The 23,193-nt window shown below is 34.1% G+C and overlaps 1 protein-coding gene across 5 annotated transcripts in view; it reads left to right on the forward strand.

Annotated features, from left to right (window-relative positions):
• Cnksr2 (connector enhancer of kinase suppressor of Ras 2) overlaps positions 1–23,193 on the forward strand; it is a 241,640-nt gene that overhangs the window by 180,576 nt on the left and 37,871 nt on the right. For all 5 annotated transcript variants that reach the window (XM_048440719.3, XM_048440718.3, XM_048440721.3 and 2 more), the window contains 7 exons: positions 2,137–2,185; positions 2,538–2,710; positions 5,563–5,636; positions 6,213–6,284; positions 13,757–13,824; positions 18,041–18,141; positions 20,598–21,138. In XM_048440719.3, coding sequence (XP_048296676.1) covers positions 2,137–2,185; positions 2,538–2,710; positions 5,563–5,636; positions 6,213–6,284; positions 13,757–13,824; positions 18,041–18,141; positions 20,598–21,138 — 1,078 coding nt within the window. The remainder of the gene's footprint in view (positions 1–2,136; positions 2,186–2,537; positions 2,711–5,562; positions 5,637–6,212; positions 6,285–13,756; positions 13,825–18,040; positions 18,142–20,597; positions 21,139–23,193) is intronic.

The following is a 23,193-nucleotide window of genomic DNA, read 5'->3' on the forward strand; positions in this document are numbered from 1 at the left end:
TATTGCATGTTCATAGGGAAAGACAAAATTATCTTGTTAAAGAAAACCTGGAGAACATAAACTATTTTTTCTGTAAATTTTTAAGACCTTGAAACTTTAAGGAATGGTATACAAAAAGTATAGGAGGAGGCCTCAGACATAGCTTAGTAATAGGACATATGTCAAATGTGCATGAGACTCCAGGTTTGATCTCTAGCACCATAATAAACTAAATTATGTATAAAAGGCATAACACATTAACTAACCCAGTTCTTATAAGCTGTTATTAATCTTGATAGCTTCTGAAAAACAGACATCGTCTCAGCTTTGTCATGTTTCAGAGTAATGAGCTAGAAACTAGGATTTCATGAGGGACACAAAAGGAAGGAACTGAGTGAGTAACTTCATGCAAAAAATATATGGGAAGCCGCAGTGGGAAAAGTCTGCCGAGGGTCCTTTTAGTCAGACAGGAGTATTTATATTCTGAGTAAGTCATCCCATATTTCCTGAGTGAAAGCCCTCAGGTTGTTTGTACTTAGAAGTTTAAAGTATTCCAAGATATACTTTTAAGTTATTACTTATATAGATGATTCATTACAAAACAAGCAAACCGGTAAAATTTGAATGTGATTTATTTTATGGGTTTATAACAAATATAAATTGATTTCTTTTTTATTACTACAAAAAATATATGGAAAGTAATTATGTGTAAATTAAGTGTCCTTAAATATATTAAACACACTAGCTTGAAATACCGATATCCATAATGAGTTTTGTCTTTTATGCATTCTCTCAGTAACTGTGAATTTCTATAAACATGATTCATGCAAAAGTTACTATGTTTGCATATATTTATATATTGATATGTGTTTATATAAATACATTTATGTGTATTTATATATACATCAAGACAACACAAACAAACATTTAGGGTGCTTTGACAGTTGGTTAATTATATTTCTGGATTACACTGTATATCAAGAGATTATCTGACTCTTTATATCAGGTACCCATCAATATGTTTATAAATCGTGCACACAACAAAAAATTATAGAAATATACTATTTTAGGAAGCAATATATTAAATAATACTGTGAATTTATTATTTAACTAAAACAAGAAAATTTTGTATAATCAAATTTTGATTATATATTTAACCCTTATTTGCTTATGTAGAAAAAGAAAAAATTGTTACAAGAACATTCACTTGAAAAAATGCCTGTGACTTAATACACAGGCAGTCTCTGTTCTCTCTTAGTTACTTAATCATAATTCATCTTATTATACCAGTTAAAAATTTATATATTTTCTAACTAGAACCACTAACCTATAGTCATTAATTAGAATTTAGGTGAGTCAATACAGCTCTATTTTTCCTCCAGACATAGTAAACTGTTGAATAGGTAATTAGTATTGAGTTGTTTAGCTAGCTATATATAGATGCACAGAACAGGGCAAAGGTACCATTATAATATCCCAGGGAAAGTAAGTAGGAAAGATATACAAGCATAAGTGTGTGGTATGGTCAATGATTTAGATGACACAATATTGTTTCCCTGATAGGATAGTGGTATTGGACATCATAATTCACAAATATCAGAGGCAGTGGCTGGGACATGTTCAAAATACCAGACATATAGTAGTGGGTTTGGTAGTTGAGGAGTGGGCAGGTTTCTGTGTCAAAAGCAGATATTCGGAACTGGAGTGCTGACTCCACTGACAAGATCAGTCACCACTAAACCTGAGATTAAAATAGTGATCAAAGTGCTTGTAGATTTAGAAGACTTAAGGGAGACAGAAATAAAAAAGACACATTTGCCTCCTGGTTTGTCTGATTATGTGAGAACTAGATGAGATGTTGTGTTAGAAACCACAGTGAGTTTCTCAACGGTGGTGAGAACATTTTCTTTCACCAATGTGTTGTGTCCTGGAATCGCTCAACAAAATGAGGAAACTGACAAGTCTTCTCCTGCTTCATGGAAGATGAGAAACAATGCCAGTGTATGCATTTATTTTGAAATATTAATGGGGAGAAGTACTTCTCTAACCTGGGTTTCACGTCATCATTCAGCTGGTGAGAGTTCTTTGTGTAGCCCCACGGTTCTCTGGATCACACTCTGCATATGAGATAATAATCTTCCCTATCTTTAATTTCAGACATTTCAGCAGTCCTCTCTGCAGCACAAATCAAAGAAGAAAAACAAAGGTAATAAAAGAAAACAAAACTTTAACTGCTTTTGTACTATGATAATCACCAGCACATTTCATTAATTCTCTCATTGCCTTGAAGCCAGTGTGGATTCAGATTACTTACCATGCAGTATCTTTGATAACATGTGATCTCAAGAAGTCTTGAGATGAGAATTGCTATTTCCAATTATGTTGTCATCTATATGGAAGAAAAGGCTTCAAAGATGCCTGTATTTTCTGTGATAACACAGTTAGAAAATAATAATTTTAAGATTGATAGTGTCTTACTTGCTTTTAGGGTTTATGAATTAATCTCTTATCTTTATGCACTTTCCAAAATTAAGAGTGTTGCCACTTACTATCTTTAGGAGCCATTGCAGGCAAGAGCAAAAGGCGAATTTCTTGCAAGGATCTTGGCCGTGGTGACTGTGAGGGATGGCTTTGGAAAAAGAAAGATGCAAAGAGCTATTTTTCACAGAAATGGAAGAAGTACTGGTTTGTCCTAAAGGATGCCTCCCTATACTGGTATATTAATGAAGAGGTAAGACAGAGCATTTGTATTCTCATCAGTTCATTATCTGTAACAAAAATTGTCAACATTTGAGCCATATGATTTTAAATCGTATCACCCTCAAGCCAATTCAGGATCCATCTTCAGCATTCTAGAAGACCTGTTGCTCCATTTTTCTAATGTAGTGACATATCTGAAGCACAGTTAAAATATAGAGAAACTCTCTGTTTCTAAAGATACCAAGCAACAAATGTAGTTTAACTAAAAACAGAGATTTTTAAAAGCTCTTGCTCAAAGTTTTATAGGGATTTTCTCTTTCTGTTTTGAAGGAGAGGACTACTTAGCAACTGAAGTCAGTAATTGTTTCAATTTATTTCAATTTCTCCTAAAGAAAAAAAAATGGACTAGTAGACTAATATTGAAATTAAGTATCCATTACAATTGGACCACTTGAGGGAAGGGGCATGTTAATGTGTTTTAATTGTTCTTAAAACTTTTTTAGTTTGTTTGATATAATATATTTGTATCTAGACTAATTGTGTCACAATCATGTATCTCACTGAATTCACTGAATTGTCAAAGTTATTAGTTGATTTTTTTTTCTCTTGGCACGGCTTTGACTTGTTTGCTGTACCTATCTACTACTTTGCTGTATAACATAGATAAATATATGTGTATATATAGTGTGCTTGCAGTTTTATACAAATGGGATACTAAGATATTAACCAATTTGAATTTAAAGAGTAAATCCTTAAAATTACCATAATTATTAGAACTTTGCTTATAACACACTATCTAGAGAATCTGATGTTCCCCGAACAAGCTGTTATGCTGCTGTCTTACATCATGCTGAAAGAGCAGACTCAGGAATTACACTACTTGACCAATTGTATTTATCTCTTCATCTGCAAAAATGAAAATAATGATGCATATCTCATTAAGCTTTCTTAGAGATAAATACATGAACCATGTCTGACAAAATGCTAAATGTTCAAATAATATTTATCAATGAAGACTTATTTGTGAAATCTTAAACTAATAATTTCCTATATTCTTATGTGAAAATATTATTTTTGTTTTGATAATTTATGGCAGTCGTATAATGAAATAAAATAAAAATCTGTCTTACTAAGTATATCTTGTTTATATAAGCAAATATGAATACATTTTATTTGCTAGATATACCAAATTTTGATGCAGATCAAGTAGTATCAAAATACAGTATCTCTGTTTCTCTTTATTATGATTTACTTCTAGATTAATTTATAAGACAATTTATTGTCTGCATATACTAAATTATAGTCTTTCAAACTATAAAGGATGAAATTCTTTTGCACGTTTTATTAATTAGTGCCTATATTTCAATCATTGACAAGTTGTTATTACTGTTATCCATGTAAAATATAAATGAATATTTTTGTAGTGCGTATCCCAGGAAAACCTTATTGTTATTTTAGGGAAAATAGAGTATTTTATGTTGCATCTTTATAAAGAGATAATATTCCAAAATATTTCAAGTTTTAAATTAAGGCCGTCAAAAGTAACATAAGCTAGAAGTCAAATGGAAACATTTTCTGTAACGCAAGATTGAAAAAAATATTTAAAGACAAAAATTTAATACTACTTCTGTATATAACATATAAGCTTCAGTTGCTATCTACAGCTCAAACTTTTAACTTTTGCGTAGTTCATTAATAACAGAAATAACAAATGCACATATCCACGGTGAAAGAGAACTGAGAGTATCTTTTTTCTTCAATAATGGAAGGGAGAATAATCTTCCTTCAGTTTGATATAGAAACAGTTGTGGACTGGTGTAGCAGTTCCAATACAATTTTGTAATGGTAAATGTCTACGAAGCTTTGTTACAGCCAGAGCAAGGGGCAATTTTTAGCCACCAAATCACTTCATACTTGATTAAACTCGAGACAAATATAAGACTTTGAATAATATACCTACCTGGTTTTATTAACTACTATTAAAGAAAGGAGTATTTATGAATTTTATTGATTTTATAGATGAAAATGGTATGTATGTAAGAGAGATGTCTGAAACTGCATATTTGAAAATCAAGTTGACCTACTTAATTTCCAAACTATTGAATACCCTAAATAATTGTTATATAGAAAAATAATTCAAATTTGACTAACAAATTGCTATGAAAGAAAATTTGAATTGGTAAGCAACTCCACATTTTATATCTAAATATTACAAATGATAGAAAAAGGGGCCAGAGCCGATTTAGTCAGCACTTGTTTCTAGCACCTACATGGTGGCTCACAATCATTTGTAATTCCAGTTCCCGGGGATCCGGTGCCATCTTCTGACCTGTCAGGCAACGGGCATGCATGCACATGATGCTCATATGTGCATTCTGATAAAACTCTCATACACAGAAAATAAGTCACACGTTTCTAAATGATAGAAAATTTTGAACTAAAAATGTTCAGCTGTTTTGTGTATCTGGTCTGAAATGTTTCCTTTTACTTCTTTTGGTTTATGTTCTAAAGATCAAACCCAGAGCTCAATACACCCTGCACAAATGAGTGCTCTACCACTGAACTACTTCTTCAGTCCCCAATTCGTTTTTATTTTTCAGGCCCCCAAAAATTTTATAAAGTATATTTTCTTTATAAATTATTTTCTATCCTCACATTAATCTAAAAATACTGCATATATTTTAGTTTTTAAAAATTCTAAATTTTCAAAATATTAAAATTTCCTTTAATTTATGGATATGTAGAATTTATGGAATGTACGTAGAATTATGAACAAATGAGTAGCACATTTACTACTCTAAATATCTACATCATACTTACATGGTATAATTAGCTTCAGACTTCCTTGGTCTGATACACTAAACAAAAGTCTTGCTTCTTTAGGATGAAAAAGCAGAAGGATTCATCAGTCTGCCCGAGTTTAAAATTGATAGAGCCAGTGAATGCCGCAAGAAATAGTAAGTTAATTTTACTTGGAGAAAAGGGGGAAAAGGAATGATTTATTTTTTAATTTTCTAGATTTTAAGTTATAGTTTGTTTATCTGATGCTTTCAAACTGAGAGTATAAGAAAGCAATTTTGAGGACATAGCATGCATGGAATTTTACTTATTTCTGTTGTGATAGAAGCATTATGTATATGAAGTTAGGTTAGGCACCGCATTAGTTTTATCTATAAGAATTATTTAGTTTGTGCCAAACAGTTCTCAAAATTTTTTCTTTTGCATGTGCAAACACATAAAAACACCAGTGATAATGATAGACAAGGTCTCACTATGTAGCTCTGGCTGTCCTATAACTCACTTTGTAGACTATGCTGGCCTCGAACTGTCTACCCTCCAAATGCTGGAATTAAAAGCATGTACCACCATAGCCAGGTTCCAAATTAGAATTTCATTTAAAAATTTTTCATGTAATATATTTTGATTACATTCTTTCACCTCTCTGAACTCTAATAAAAAATTTTAAAGGTATTTAAAACCTTTTGCCAATTTATCCAAAAGTAAGTGTAACTTATTTATTGTTTTATTCACAGTGCATTCAAAGCCTGCCATCCTAAAATCAAAAGCTTCTATTTTGCTGCTGAACATCTGGATGACATGAACAGGTAAGGTATTATTTACATTTCAAATTACCTAATTATGCCTCAAATTGAAAGTCTAAGTCTTGTCTTTAATAATCTTTAAATAATTTCTTTGTAGATTCTGCATTAATTAATTAAAATTGAGTAGTCCAGCTATAGTTATACATGATCATACTTAATTTTAAAAAATATTCACCTATCTATGGGAATTATAATTAGCATTGTGAAATCTGAGAGTATGGCCCAGTCTTATGAACTATTGCTGAAGATAGAGGGCATAGAGCACAATAAGGAAGCTAAAAATTGGAAAATAGCTTCACTCCAATGGCCAGAAAATTTGTACCACCAAGCATTCTCCCTTCATTGTGAGACTCCTGTAGCTGGTATTCTTTCAAGTAATGTTTTTATTTGCTATTCCCATCTAACTGCTGCCAAACATTTAGAAAATACCCATATAGGCTTGGAATAGAGATACTGTGGACGTAATTTGTTCATTGTTAAAGTAGTGAATTGATAATTCTTGTCCTTGGAAAAAATAGTCCTATAATTTAAGGAGCTATATTAACTGATCAAGCAGAGGCCTGAGAGGAAAGCACATGGACCTGTCTGTCACAAGTCATATCTTTTTTTTTCTATTTCACTTGTTTCAACTTTTTTTTAAAGTTTATTAAAATATAAAAGTTTCCATTTTCGCCCCTCCTCCCAACACCCTCCCACTCCCCCCACTCCCTCTCCTCTTCCCTCTCCATCCCTAAGAGCAGTCAGGGTTTCCTGCCCTGTGGGTAGTTCAAGCTCCTCCCCCCTCCCTCGAGGACCAGGAAGGTGAGTATCCAATCAGACTGGATCCCCAAAAATCCAGAATATGCAGAGGAAACAAGTCCCAGAGTCATTGTCAATGGCTTTTTAGAAAGACTTCGGGCCAGCCACATTCAGAGAATCCAGCCTCCTCCAGAGAATCTGGTTGGATCAAGCGCTCCTTCAGTCCCAGTCAACTGGCCTTGGTGAACTCTCATTAGATCAGTCGCCTTGTATCAGTGGGTGATCGCTCCCCTTGCGGTTATAATTCCCATAGATAAAATCAATTTATTCTCATAAAGATTTCTGTTTTCTGGAGACTGTACAAAATCTTGAAATCTTCTTTTCTTTCAAAAGAGATATGAAAATATTCTTGGCGAGACATTTTATAAAACTTGGACTATTCTTTGAGGTGTGGCACTATGTAGATGGTTCTGAAGAGAAAGGAGCCATCCAATTCACAGGGGATTGAATGATCCAATTCCTGTACACTGCAGGATGCATTTGGTAGGGAGATAAGAGTGTCTATCCATCTTCACAGTATTTCCCCATATACCACACACTTCCTTTGCCAATTCCTATGGAAATTCCTTGAAAGAAACACATTTGTCCCTCATAGTCACCATAAAACTGTTTTAGAAATACTAAATCTAAAATCACATTGATCATAAGGTCTAGACCTTATGAAGTAGAGTTGATTGCCTGTTGAAATAAAAACCATTAAGGAATTAACTGTTGGAAAGCAAAATCCCATTTAGAAATCTCCAAGTATTTGAAATAGCAAAGCCTACTGAAAGAAATTCGCAAACAATAATCTTAACATTATCCCCATTTTAGTAAACTTTAGATGGTAATGACTATTTTAATTACAACATAGACATTATAGGTAAATTTTGGATTGAACAAGTAAGGCAGATGTTTCTGTTGCCTGTTTTTGGCAGATGAATGACAGCCTTCTCCAGAACAATCATTTTTCTGGCCATAAGTTTGAACATCTGAGATGTATTCTGTTTGTAATTGCAGTAATAGAAGAACAATACATGAAGTAGGTCAGTTGCATTTACCCCACAGGGAGGGGCTGGCCTTCTTTCCTGCCATGGAGACTCTACTATATTTACATTCAGCTAGAAAATATAATTCAGTTCCATAAAACCTGTTGAAGACACCTCAGGTAGAGCAGGAACTTAGAAAGCACAACTCAGAAATCCACACAATACCATATGCTCATAAAACAAAACAGAATGACTCTCCAGCAGTTTCTAGTCAGATTCCCCCTTGCAAAAATTATTCTTCTATTTCATCTTAATTGTGTTTAAACGAGCAGAGATAACACAACCTTTTCAATAATGTGTTTTACTAGTTTGTAAACCACTTCTTCATTAACCACAAATTATTAAAGTACTAAAAATCTCTATAAAACTAAAGATAACAAATCTAAAATTCCAAGTTCATAATTTGAATTAAGTATTATCTACTCAAACTGACTTTATATTTGTACACAGCCATCAACATTTTTGTGAAAGTCCTAAAATATCCCATAATTTAGTAGAATAGTACAAATAAGTGACATTATTAAGTATGGTGCTGTCATACACTATTATAAATTAATATAAAATATTAAATAAAAAACCAAGTGATTGTTTCCTTTCAACTGAACTCTTTCTCAATGCATTTCCTCACAATTTTCACTGAAGTTCTTAATGTAATTTAAAAATAAAATCTTGCCATAGCTAAAAAAAAAATATTCACCTAATTCATTATTTAAATTTCACATACACACAATACAATTTATATTTTCAAAATAATAAACAATAACATTTTAAAAGTTCAACTTTTGTTGACTGTCAATTTTACCATAAAGTACTATAACCAATATAAATCTAAAATATTACCATAAAAAACAGGTTTTTAGATGTTAAATTTTAGGAATATGTCTTAACATGTATTTCTAGATGCTCAGAAAAGGCACACAAAACCTGACTTATTCAGGTGCTAAATATATTTGGTAGAATATCCATTTCAATGATTTAGATCTAGCTAGTGTAGTAATTCTTCCTGTCGCATTCATCTAGCACTGGCCAGGACTATGAAACCGACTGGTTTGGTTGCTGAAAAAAAGCCTGCATACTTTTCCTCTTCGTGTGCCACATTGTTTCACATTACAGTTTTAATCACTTTTAGGTTACTTTTGTTTTCTTTAATTTCCCCTCTCCATTTAATGAAACAATATAAAATGAGGTTAAAAATCAGAAGGTCCCCCCTTTTACAGTTGCAGAAACTAATGCATATTGCATGTAATTTCCCTACACTTAGGAAGAGGCACCAAAGTATAGTGACCAAAACTGTGATCCTGTAGACAAGACTGAATCCCAGATTAAAATTTATTAACTATGCAAATTTATGCAATGAACTTAGCCTTTCCGTACTAAATAATTGACCCTTTTATAGACTGAGAAAAACTATCCCTCTCAGTAGGGATTTTTTAACTTTTAAATGTTACATAAGTCTTCAGTAGCAATAAGTATTAATGTCTATATACTTTTGTTCTCTTAATGCATTACTTTTATTTAGATCTCTAAGAATTATATCTAAATATTTTAAGCACAAAATTTACTACTTCATAAATATACTTAAGCAGAGGAGATGAATGCTTAAGCTACTTTTATAAATAAAAATTTTGACACCTGAAGTACAACCATGATTTCTAAAAAGCAGAAGTGCATGAAATTAAATGTTTATTTGTGGTTTGTATAATTTACTATGGTATGGTATATATGTATGTAGGTAATGTACAGTATTCTGTCTGCATATGCACCTGCAGGCCAGAAGAGGGCACCATGTCTCGTTACAGATGGTTGTGAGTCACCACGTGGTTGCTGGGAATTGAACTCAGGACTTTTGGAAGAGCAGCCAGTGCTCTTACCACTAAGTCATCTCTCCAGCCCTCTAATTTACTATTCTTAAAATTTCATACCCGCACTAAGAATTTTCAGAGATTTTTCTCCTTGTTCTCAAAGTGAAAATGTTTACTCACCTGTACACGATAGAGGGCTCATGGCTCTCTATTTTTGGTGCTATAATTATCCTGTAATTCTATAGTTCTGTGTCCATGCTATCTATTTAACCAAATGATAAAGTCAGTTCCCTAGGGATACACATGAAGGGTTTGCATTATAACCAAAATAAGAGTAAGTAACATAAATGAGGATCTCTTGTATTACAAGATCAATGTATTAGGTGTCAGTTGTCTCCCTGTAAGAATTCAAATAATTTAAATATTCTTGATATCTGATAATTAGAACTATTTTAGCTTGCATTGTTGGTGCATTTTATCAACTGTAAAAACCTTTCTTGACCTGCATTTGCTACTTGTTCACAGTATACTGAGGGATGTGTCACTCCTCTTTCCTGATACTTCTATAGGTCTAAACAACAGGAAAGAAAAAGAAGAAACCAAACCAAACCCATGTCATTCATTTTATTACTTTAAGTAATGTGTCAAAGAAAAGAAACATCTAATCCAAAATGTCAGCATCACATCATACATTTAAAAGTCTTGTTTTATGTAAGAATTAATATACTATATATTTTAGAATTATAGATGTGAAAATTGAATTTTTAAGTTTAATTATAATGTATTTTTGTTCTTTTCCTTTGTTTTTCTTTCTCTAATTTTATTCTCAGTATTTATTTTCAATAGGCAATTTAAAAAATTTGTTAATAGGATAAAATAGTCAATGCTAAAAACATTCACACAATATTAGTGATATGGAAAGACACCCATATACAGCTTTGTCTGCTTACCTGATTATTATACATAGCAAGATAATATGGATATTGATTTCCATATGTTATCTTTGAAAATATGCCTGATTCCAGATGGGCTTTTTTTAAAAAAAAAAAAGCATAATTATAGTCAATACATGCTTATCTGATTATTTCATGGCTTTAAAGGCATTATTTTTTATAAAATTTTATCATAGTACAGAATAATATATGTTTGTACTCTACGTTTTGAAATATATACAATGCCAGTAGTAACAGTGCCTAGTAATTAGGGTGTAAAAGTACTCCTTAAATTCAGTTTTCCATGAAATCTCTATACACAAATGTGTGCACTTTTGTAAGTGTGCATGTGTGCATGTGTGTACATGTATCTTTGTAACTGTGAGTTACTTGTCTCTTAGTGTATTAGGCTGTGTTACTCTGATCATATTCCCTAACCTATATATTCATTTTCTAAAGCATTAGAATATGATGAGATAAGCCAGGCGGTGGTGGCACACACCTTTAATCCCAGCACTCGGGAGGCAGAGGCAGGCAAATCTCTGTGAGTTCGAGGCTATCCTGGTCTACAAGAGCTAGTTCCAGGACACGCTTCAAAGCTACAGAGAAAACCTGTCTCGAAAAGCCAGGGAAAAAAAAGAGAATATTATGAAATTAGGACTAGTATTAAAGAACTTCCACATCAGTGTTCTCAAAAAAATGATGTTGAATACATGTATCCCTGACCTCCTTACCTAACATTCTCCACTCCCAAGCAGCTTTGACCTTCCAAATTTTACCTTCCATGCTGTTTAGAAGATGGCATTTGCTACCTTGGTAACGCTTCATAGACACTTACTTATATCCCGATTTGTTATCTGCCTCCATTGTTAAAATGCAGGCATCATAAAGATGGTTACTTTCTTTTGTATACTCTTTATTCTAGGTGCCTAGAACCATCCCTGGCACATACAGGCTCTCAATAAATACTTCTGGAATCAATTAACATATGTACATCTGCTTTCATGCCTACCTAAGATAGCAAGTTATAATTATACCAAGTATATCAGTAAGTGAGGGTCTTCCAGCTGGAGCTTACGGCCAAGTATATGTAAAAGACAGCAGCAGCTGTCTGCCTAGGCTATACGCAGCAGCCTGAGAATATCCATACATGTTCCAAAGAAGTTTTATTATTATCAGAATTTTTTTTCTAAAAGTAGCTTAAATTTTCAGTTGCCTTAGGAATTTTAGCAATCTAGAGTTCAATGAAGGCAAGAACTATGCCTTATACATATTTTTGTCTCTAAAACACAGGTTATTGTGAAACACAAATATATATTTAATAAATGATGAATTGAAAAACTGGAGAAGCCTCTCTTAAATACCTCAATTCACCTTCCAAGAACTTTAATTTTCTTTAGAATTCTGATTAAAACATCAATGTTTTTCAAGAAGTAAAAGCATAATAGTAGATTAAGTATCAGCGATGAGTCTTCCTTTAGTGTTATCGTCATCCTCGGGACCTAGCAGCATCAGTCTACTGTTGGTTGGTCTTTCCCGAGAGGAGTTGAATTTGCCCTGTAATAGAAATTCAACCCTTTTCTTACTAAAAAATGAACTAGATATTAAATTTTATTTTGAACTTTTGCTAATAATTCTTCATTTTCAAAGCTTTTATCATGAAGTCAACTTCTTGATTTATAATTTATAATTTACTAGAGTATGTATATAATATGTATGTTATTGAATTCCTGTGAATATTTTATTGTATACTAATAGGACTCCAATCCATTCCTTACTTCCCATATATTCTTTAAACTGATATTTACATGATATGTTTTGCTAAACTAAAGTTTGTATTTAAGTTACTTTTTCTTAAAATTACAATTTATATTTGAATAGATACCCATGAGAGATGCAATGTTCCTCTCCTGAGGATATGCTAGGTATATGATATATACAACACCATTTGGAAAAGTTGTGAAATATGTGACTCAGTTTATAATGTGCAGCTGAAAGACATCCAGGATCTTAGGAGAGAAAACAATTCTCCAAAACAGGTTTTCCTTAAACTACGTCCATATCAGACTGTTCCACAATGTGATGATATTAAAACTCTAACAGTAATTCCAAAATTGGTTAACGTGAATTCTCCCTGATTTCAGTTGTGGGAAAGCATTTAACCCCTGCTCGGAATTTACAGGTGCAAGATTGTCAGTTTGTTGACAAAGAATTTGTGAGTTGATAATGCAGTGGTTGAGATGATGCCTACAGGAAGATTCCTGGTAGCGTTAAATAGAAGCTGAAATAGTGTTTGTTTTACTGCACTCACAATAGCAGCAATACTTAAGAAAAAATAACTTGCTGTTATTCATGAAAATATGCTTTCTAGATCATAATAGGTTAAAATTATATATGTACTTTTTATTTCTGGGGACCTAAATGCTCTCATATTTAGGAACAAGATTCAAAAGTACTTCTGAGATGTATTTCCCCTTAGGTCATTTAACTTATATGAGTGTATTCAAACTATTATTTCATGGTAAAACAATTATTTTTACAGCCAAGCTTTGTAACTTTTTCTATCTCCATAAATTAGACTGACTCTTAAAAAGTGTCTTCAAAGGATCATTTGTTCTAAAAAAAACAAAAGAGCAGGCATTTGGGGAGTGTTTATATATTTGAAGGAAAAATGATATGGCTTTGGTCATCTCAGACCCTTTTATATTGCACACACAACTGTTTCATTGGAATTAGATCAGTGTGGGAACAATTTGCACTGCAGTAGATTATTGCCTATTGAAGGCTTTGATTTTTTTCAAGTTTAATAAAGAACGTATTTTATATGTAGGGTTATCCTATATATTCTTAGACATTTTGCAATAAATATTTCTAATAAGTATAATGAATTATCATTGATTTCTTTCTTTTTCTAGGTGGCTTAATAGAATTAACATGCTGACTGCAGGATATGCAGAAAGGGAGAGGATTAAGCAAGAACAAGGTAAAGGAATACCTTTTACTTTATAATCCTGTTACACTTTTTTCTTACATAAAAAGGCAGAGCTAATGAGGAAATAATTTTTCTAAAGAAAATCATCAGTGACTCTTGATATAGCATTGACAATGGAAAGATACAATATTTTATTAAATATTAATGTATTTCTGCAAAAGACTCTCAGTTGATTCTGTTCAAAAAGGTTAGCTTGGTTCAATATAGAAAATGAAACATACTAACATATATATCAAGTTCCAGGAAACAAGGGTAAACAGAGTCCTTCCAGGAAGGGAGTGGGGGAAAGACTTTTGCTTGGCTCTGTTTTCTGAACTAATTCTTGTAATGAGGAAATGCTGTGACCCAATCGCTATAATATTCCACAGGATGGAAGTAGATTGCGTAATTCTACAAATAATAGAGAGGCCATCTGCATCAAGTTAATATGTGCAGGCAAACCTCATCCAACACTCTACTGTAGGAAAGGTGTCTGGTGGCTTCAAATTCCTCACTTTTATGCCTCAGTGTAACTTTTAGACTTTCATTTGTAGTAAGAGTACTAAAAAAATACCAGCCTTCCTTTTCAGATTTCTTGAAAAGGTGTGAAATAGCTCTTTAAAGGTGTTTTAGCTGATCGTTTAAAGATAATAGAGTTGGAAATATGAGTAATATATAGATAATAAAATTAACCTAGAAAAAATATTAATATATATATATATCGCAGAACTTTTATTTTCAAATTTCAGAATTTTATTACCTGATGTTGCTTTCAAGTTGAGAATAAGCTGGATTGTAATGAATTGCCTTTGTTGTGGAAGCAAGTGTCATTGTAGATGAGAGGACAGGCCAATTTATATTGCATGTGCAAGTTCCAATAAGTATTTATTTTGTAGTGCATGCTGCCTTGCCCTATTGTGTAAGTATATATTTTAATGCCTACTAAACAAAGTTTGGTAGAAAAATCAGACCAACGATAATACTTGCTATTGCCACAGAGTAAAAAGGTACCTTAACATACATCAGAAACATATTAGACTTCCTACTTAATATATAGTTAAGTCTCTTGGTCCTCCACTTAGGAATCTTAAGAATGCATATCAACTCCACACTTCCTTGGTTATTTGATATCTCCTAAGTAATTCTTAATGCTGAAGTTAAGTTTCAAACACAATATAACTCTGTAAGATTTTAAAAAGAGAATAGTGGTAACCAAAGGCTATGAAGAACTAAGTAGGTAGCGGACAAAGTAATGAACAAGTACTGTTGTACTGTTGTGTAAGAGTAAGGTGATATACACTAAGATGATATACACTAAGATGACTATAGGCAATGATAATGCAGTATATATTTCAGAAATCTAGATAAAAAGGAATTTTAATATTTTACAATAGAAAAAATCCTTGATGTCATTGTAAAGTTTTAATCACATAAAAGTTAATGACCTATATGGTATTTCTTTGATAGTTCTAAATAAGAACAAGCTTTAAAAATATGTCCTTTGTGTCAGCATATAATGGTATAAAGGTACCTTCCCTCTTCTACTGATGGCCGTGTTTATTCATAAGTACTTATAAAATTTGATATTTTACAAGACAAATCAAAATATATATTTAGATTTTTTTAAAGAGAAAAAATTCTATTTGCTCTTAGAAAAAAATCAGACTGGTTTCAGCCAGTAAGCTATAGTGTGCGTAATATTTCACATGTTCCTAAAGAGCCTAATTTTCAATGTTGCCTTTTTTTCTGGCATTGTTCTCTCCCTTACAGCTTAGCATAAGAAGTTGATTTGTAAAGTAATATTTCTGCTTTTTCTTTAGAACCCCAGCAAATGTTTAGATTGTTATTGCTTTTTAATAAGCCAAAATTACATCAAATAGGGATTAGAGTTTTTCCTAATTTAGCTGAGTAGGAAAAATAAACACTTCGGATTTCTTATGTATGGTAACGTCTCTAGAGCTATGGATAAAATGCTAATCATCTCTTTTCTAGTGTGCTAATAAGGACCACTTAAGGTATTATTTCACCAGAATGCCATGGTGCCCTTAATGCAAACATTAAGGATAAACTCAGCCAGCATTCTTGCCAGCAGTGGGAAGTATAAGTGTAGAGTGATCTTAGCAAGCTTTGTGTGCTGGGGCTAGGGGGAGGGTGAATGCTAGCATTAACTTCCAGGAAGATTCCAGACTCTCACAAAACTGCCCAGACCCTAGGACTCGAGATTTCATTCTTCATTGCTCAAAAACCCTACAAAGGAATAAAGACTATCTGTGAAAAAAATGAACCTCAGTCATTTACTGCCTTTGTGGTCCGTGTCAGACTGCCCTGCAATCTGCAAATATACCCAAGAAGATAAATGCTGCTAATATCTCTTGAGTGCATTCAAAGTACAAAGCACTTGATTATATGTTACTTTATTTAGTACTAACACATACACAACTACAAAAGTCAGTTATTATTAGCTGCTCTTTCACAGATTATAAAATAGGCCCAACAATAAAGTTAAATAATGCCTATAAGAGGGTCAATGCATAAAGTAGTTGTATGGTGAAGAACTGAACCTTTACCTGCTTCTGAATATCAAACATGCTTTCTTCACAATCATTTAATAAATGTTTCTGGGTATCTATGCCAATTCATCTTTGAGGGAGGACTTAGTTATATTGGTGGTCATTGTCCAGTATCTACATTATTTTCCACTGAGCTTTTGAGATAGGGTTTAGCTATGTAACCCAAGCTGATCTCAACTGAAAATCCTGGGTCAGCCTCCTGAGCACAGTTGTGTGCTTCCATGACCAGTTTCTCAAAACCAAAAAAGAAAAAAAGGTATCTAATTGAGATTGGATACTTTGTATATTTTCCTCAGTGACGTTGTCAGGGTCCTTGTATTTTAAGGCCTGAATAGAAGGGGCTGTTTATTTTATGTCCTATGTCTATTGCTAGAGGCTTTCTATTGACAGTAACAGAAGTGAAAAGTCAGGAGTGGGTAAGGGAGATTAAATTGCATAACTATACATAACATTAAACTGTTATGTTAAGTGTTAAACTGATGTGTTAAGCAAGAGTCCTGGAAATTTAGTTCTCGGAGCTTTGGCTCAAGTCAGTTCTTAGTTCAAATCCAGCTCCATTATTTCCTACCAGGAATGGAACAATTTCTGAAAACAAAATTCTAGTTGCATTCATTTTTAGTTAGTAACATGGGGAAAACATTACATTTGAAAGTTTCTAGAAAGGGAAGGGCTCATACTAAATTATGTGTAGGGATTTTTTCCTTGAATCTGAACACCACATAAGTCTTGTGGTAGTTGTTTTAGGATCTAAGTTTTCATGCAAATTTCCTTTTCTCTTAATCCCTGTTCCCTCTCCTGCAATTGCTGTAGTAATTATCCTGCTTCTCCTTGCTTGTAACTCACAGAAGGAATCAGCGCAGGAGTTAGGACCACGATATAGTCAAACTGATTTTGATGTGAACCTAGTGTTGGATTTGACTTACAATATTAATATGTCTCTCAGAGTTCAACTTCGCTCTTGTCTCAGTTCTGCCAAGTAACTTTGTTTATCAGCTTATAGTTGCTATCTTTTTAAGTAGTTCTGAAATTTGGTGCTTGGAGCACACATAAGCAAGTGTGCATTTTTTTCTTTTTGCATTTGACAAGATTTCGGGTTTGCCATGCCTTTCCAAAGAGAGGTGGGAGGATGGTATTATAAAGATTCATGTCACCATGACGCTAGAAAACAGCAGTTGTTAGATACCCATGAAGGAAAGCCAAAACATTTTCAAACATTAATTTTGGAGATGTTTATATCAGAGATACACAGCAGCAGCATACAGTTTATTGCTTGTCTTCTCTGAGCATTCATCACAGTAATGCGACATACTTTAAGAAACATCCTGCGGTATTTATTAAGTAAAGCTTCTGAAAAAAAAATGCTCTAAAATTAAACATTCCCTCTACCTGTTTTGGCTTATAGAGTATATTTCCCTTAGCTCTCGTAAGACTGGCTGTGTGTCATTAATTTTTCATGGGGTTGGGATTAGGTAATTCTGTTCTTTCTTCCTCTCCAAAACAGCTAAAACTGAAGCTCGACTCTTGAGCAGGGTGATAATGGTGAACATGCCACAGTAGTTAAACTTAAGTTTCGTTTTGGTTAAGAGATATTATCTTTTCTTGAGGATATGTTAAATACTTAATAAAGCCTCCGGGTGTCCATGTCTGTAAACTTTCAGATTACTGGAGTGAGAGTGACAAGGAAGAAGCAGATACTCCATCAACACCGAAGCAAGACAGCCCTCCGCCCCCCTATGATACATACCCGCGGCCTCCCTCTGTAAGTTACACTTGCGTGTGCTTACTACATGGCGGAAGAGCTCGAACTTAATGATCCGTTTATATGTTTAAAAGAATGTATATGAAAGTCTAAGTCAGATGAGATTTCATAGGGAAAGGAAAATTGATGATCTAAACTCAGAAGGAAAATATGTTTAAGTTTACAGGGAATACTTAATCAAGGGAAATAATCATCACAGGTTGTTGGCAGAATGAATTTGCCAGGCTTAAGGGAGCTAAAAACAACAGAAAAGTTTCCTTACCAAAAGATGTAAATTGATCTTACTTATTCTATACTAATAAAGTCAATTTATGTATTTTAGAAACAACTAATGAATATTAGCACTATAGTGCTGGAGGTCCAGCTCAGTAATAGATATCATATGCTCTCTTAGTTTGCTTTCTATTGTTGTAGGAAAATATCATAACCAAAAGCAACTTGGGGAAGTTTATTTGGCTTATAAGTACTGATTATAACCCGTCATTGAGGGAAGCCAAGGCAGGAACACAAGCACAGCAAAGCCCAGAGGTAGGAACTCAAGCAGAGACCCTGGTGGAACTCTGTTTACTGGCATGCTCGGCCTGCTTTCTCGTACAACCCAGGACCACCTGCCCAGGGGTATAGCACCCACAGTGGCCTGGGCCTTGGGCCCTCCAACATCAATCATTAATCAAGAAAATACCACACAAGCTTGCCTATAACAGTTTGATGGGGCTGTTTTGTCAATTGGCATTCCTTCTTCCTGATAATCTAGCTTGTGTCAAGTTTGAAAAAAAAATAAGCAGCACAGATGCACATGTCCCTGGGTTTGGAGATAGCCATGGTATCTGCTGTAATATATATGTTTATGGTGTTCCAGAATTCTTCTGGAATTTTCTTAAGTCTATAACTCACTCTATGTATAGACTATATCTACTTCATTCTTTTACTGAGGTAAATGATTACCCTACTTTTCTTAAGACTATGCCAACTTATGCCTGTTTCCCACCAAAATTACTGAGCAGATGTCATTGTTTCCATTTAATTTGGTGGTCATGTTACCAAAATAATCAGCTCTCTGTATCTTGGGGCTTAGTCTTCCACAAAGGAAAAGGAAGTTAGTTTATGTGGCAATACCAGTCAACTTCATTTAACCTTTGCACTATTCCAAGTAATTAATATTTTCCCTTTCTTTAAAAACCACAGAATCTGAATGATTCCTTTGAAATTTATAAAAAATGAAAGGGAGCCACAACTTTGCTTTTTTGAAATTATTGTTTTAATTATCTTACCAAGAAGTAGATTTGCATATGGCTTTTTAAATATAGCCTTAGTTTTGTTTAAGCCTGCCCCTGCCCCCACTCTCCAAGCCTGCTGCCTCCATCCCCGCTTAAATCTCCAGTCCCCAGCATTCCCTCTGCACTCTCGTTGTCCTGCTACTCTTCTGATAAATGCATCTTTTTCCCTTTGAGCAACAGTAGCGTCTTGAAAAGAAACTATTCATATTATTGTAGTTAATTTGTTGTTCAACATACTACTCAATATGTTGAAAGGTAACAGTCTGCCCATGGATAATGCTGAGTAATTTCTCTCCCTTTTCCAAAAAGGGGTGATATGTTCATATCAGCTAAATTTGTCCTGGCTGCCACTTCAACACCATTTGTAATTAACAAGTGTAGCTCCTTCCATAAAGGCACCTGGGCTAGCCTGCTAGCCTCTATAGCTGGAATAAGGCTTTTCCCGGGTAGAGTGTTTCACTTGAAATGCTTTATAGCATTTTATTGATGTTATTCATCTTTCTTATTTGTCTTTTATATTATAATATATATTCTCACATTTTACATTTATGCACAAAATAAATTCCTTTTTATGTAATCCATTGTGTCTATACTCACAGAAAGTACCAGTCCCCAACAAACTATAATTTCATCCTACCTGTAGTCTCAGTCCTCCAGAAGTTACCATAGAATTGACAAAACCATAAGACAGCTTTTCTGTGGTACCCATAGAAACAGACATTTACTTGTGAAGAAGCAGAAAGGTTGTTTATAGACAACTTGTTCTCATATATAAAGGTCTCTCTCTTTCTTTCTCTTACCCCCTAAGCTGCCTAAAGTCCAGAAATAGGAATCTATGGGCATTTTTTCTTTAGAATTTCGAAATATGTAGAGAATTTAAAATTGTTTAGTTGCTGAGTGTTTCTTACATAAGCATTTACAATTTCTCTTCCTTCCATTATTATCAGATTTGTACTATTGTATCAGATGTTTCATGTATCTCAGGACATCTAAATTCCTAAATATTAAAGTATAAACTGGGTCCTAACCTGAAGTGTCTACAAATTGCTCAGTTGTTATTGACTTGTAAGACTCCGTGTAATCCATGTAAATACTCTATGGTAAAAAGAAAATAAGATCTTTGACAATCGAAATAGTCTGTCATTTCTGTGGAAACTGATGAGGGGCTCCTTTCCACAGATGAGTTGTGCCAGTCCTTATGTGGAAACAAAACACAGCCGGCTCTCCTCCACAGAGACCTCTCAGTCTCAGTCTTCACATGAGGAGTTTCGCCAGGAAGTTACTGGGAGCAGTGCCGTGTCCCCCATTCGCAAGACAGCCAGTCAGCGCCGCTCCTGGCAGGATTTAATCGAGACACCGCTGACAAGTTCAGGCTTACATTACCTTCAGACTCTGCCTCTGGAAGATTCTGTCTTCTCTGACTCGGCGGCCATCTCCCCTGAGCACAGGCGGCAGTCTACTCTTCCAACACAGAAGTGCCATCTCCAGGATCACTATGGCCCATACCCTTTAGCTGAGAGTGAGAGGATGCAGGTGTTAAACGGCAACGGGGGCAAGCCCCGAAGTTTTACTCTGCCTCGAGACAGCGGGTTCAACCACTGCTGTCTGAATGCACCGGTTAGTGCCTGTGACCCACAAGATGACATCCAGCCACCAGAGGTGGAAGAAGAGGAGGAAGAGGAAGAAGGGGAGGCAGCAGGGGAAAACATAGGCGAGAAAAGTAAGTATGTTTATGGAAATTCTTAGCCCGTATGCACAGTTAGACCTTTTCAACTTCTTATTTGAATCTCGGTTCCCTTGGAAAAAAGGAATGGTCATACTGGATAGGAAGTTAGGGCTCCCTAATTTATGAACCAGGCCAAACATCACTAGAACAAATACTTTTGCTCCCAACTCCCCATTTGCTTTTTAAAGGTCATAGTTTTCATTTCCTTGCTTTCTTTTCTTCCCTGTTTCTTCTCCTTGCTTTCATGCATCATCTTGCTAGTCCCCATTGATTGCCCCCTAAGTCTGCGTTAAGAAACTATAAATGTTTCAAGTAGGGTGGTAACACATACACACACACACACACACACACACACACTCACAAACACATGGCCACCAGCATTAACACAAATACTCTTATACCTTTCCTTTCACTGGCGGATTTAAAGGAAAAGCCTGAAAAACACTTTCCCACCCAGAAGTTTCATACAGCATTTGTCATCTTTACTCAGCTTTTTCTGGAAACCAATTTGCCAGAAGCATCCACTTATTTGGTTGATATGTACATTGATTCTAAAACTCTCTTTATGGGTATCAACTTTAAAGAAAAAGAAAATAATTCAGAAACTTTCTGGTAACTCTCTGGGGCATCTTAAAAATATACTCTCAGTCAAGCGTAGTGACACATACATATACACTTAGGATGTAGAGACAGGAAGGTCAGGAATCTGAGGCCATTAAAATACATAGCAAACTCAGAGGTAATCCGGGTTACATGAGACCCTGCCCCCACCCCAAAAAAGCTGAATCTGTTTACAAGCTATCAAGTTTGTTATGCAGGTGCCAAGCTCCTGTTTCTAACTGCCATGTTACACTGGTCAGGAAACCCTAGCTGATTTAAGGAAAGACTTAACTCAGTTATTTAAATCAAAGGTCTGGCTCTAATTTATAAAAGTAAAATGAAAAGATTGTAGGTGGATAGCATTAAACTATTTAATGCAGTTTAAATCAACTACTGCAGAGGACTGGTTTGGTTTCTTTAAGGGATCAACTCCCCCTTTTGAAGATACAAATAGAATATAATATTCACCCCATTAGTCAAGTATATGAGACTTTGATTATAGGATATATTAGCATAAGTTCTTTATTACTAGTGGAAAAAACAGCTCCTTGCTTACAAGTTACTAACAGGTCAGGAATCTCATTTCAGTGTGAATCTTAGTTTCTTTGACATGGAAGCCTCTTATGCTCCCTGACTTATGAGTATTCTGTGTCTTCCACCAGCAAGATAGAAGAATCCCTTGTAATAACATTCATAGGCTAAGACTGTTTCAGTGTAAAGTATATTTTAAACACAGTCTCCATAAGAAATATTACAAAGATGTGACTGTATGTACTGGAAAGGTAATTAGCACCCATCACCTGCAAACAGTACCAACATCCATATCTATCAGAGATTATAGAGGATGCTTACGGGAGGAATATTTAGGAGTCACTGTAGGCTTTTTATAGGAGTTCTTCCAATCCTAATATATGCTTCATATTGTAATGATTACCAGAATTAACAAAGTGTTTTCTAAATTTTAAATATTGATTAGAAAAATTATTATAGCTCTCATCCAGGTGCTTTACAACTGCTGTACATAAATATGGGGATTTTTATTATTATATAAACCCTAGAAAAGGAAAATACTTCACCTTAGCCAATTAAACAGTATTAAATTCTTTTCATAAAACTTTCTGTCAATTCTATAAGCAGAGTCATCAATGTTAGCTTTTTAAAGAAATTTATTGAGTTTATTCTAGTCGTAATGTTGGGAAGAAGCAGGAAGTGCAATCATGTCTGGCACATGGTACCAGGTCTGCCCTTTCTTCAGGTTTCCAAAATCCCACAGTGTCTCTAGTTAGATGGATTTTGATATTTTTTTCTTTATGAATCCTCATTTTGTTGTTCTGTGTGATTTATTTTTGGATGTATGGATGTACCCTTGTGTTTATATGATTTTTTTTAAAGTTCAGGCTGCAATTGTCTTAATTGCGTAATTATTTGATGCTGTCTTTTTCAGTGAAG

This window comes from Myodes glareolus, chromosome X (genome assembly GCF_982192425.1).
Source record: "Myodes glareolus chromosome X, mMyoGla1.1, whole genome shotgun sequence".
In the NCBI taxonomy this organism is placed as follows: Eukaryota; Metazoa; Chordata; class Mammalia; order Rodentia; family Cricetidae; genus Myodes; species Myodes glareolus.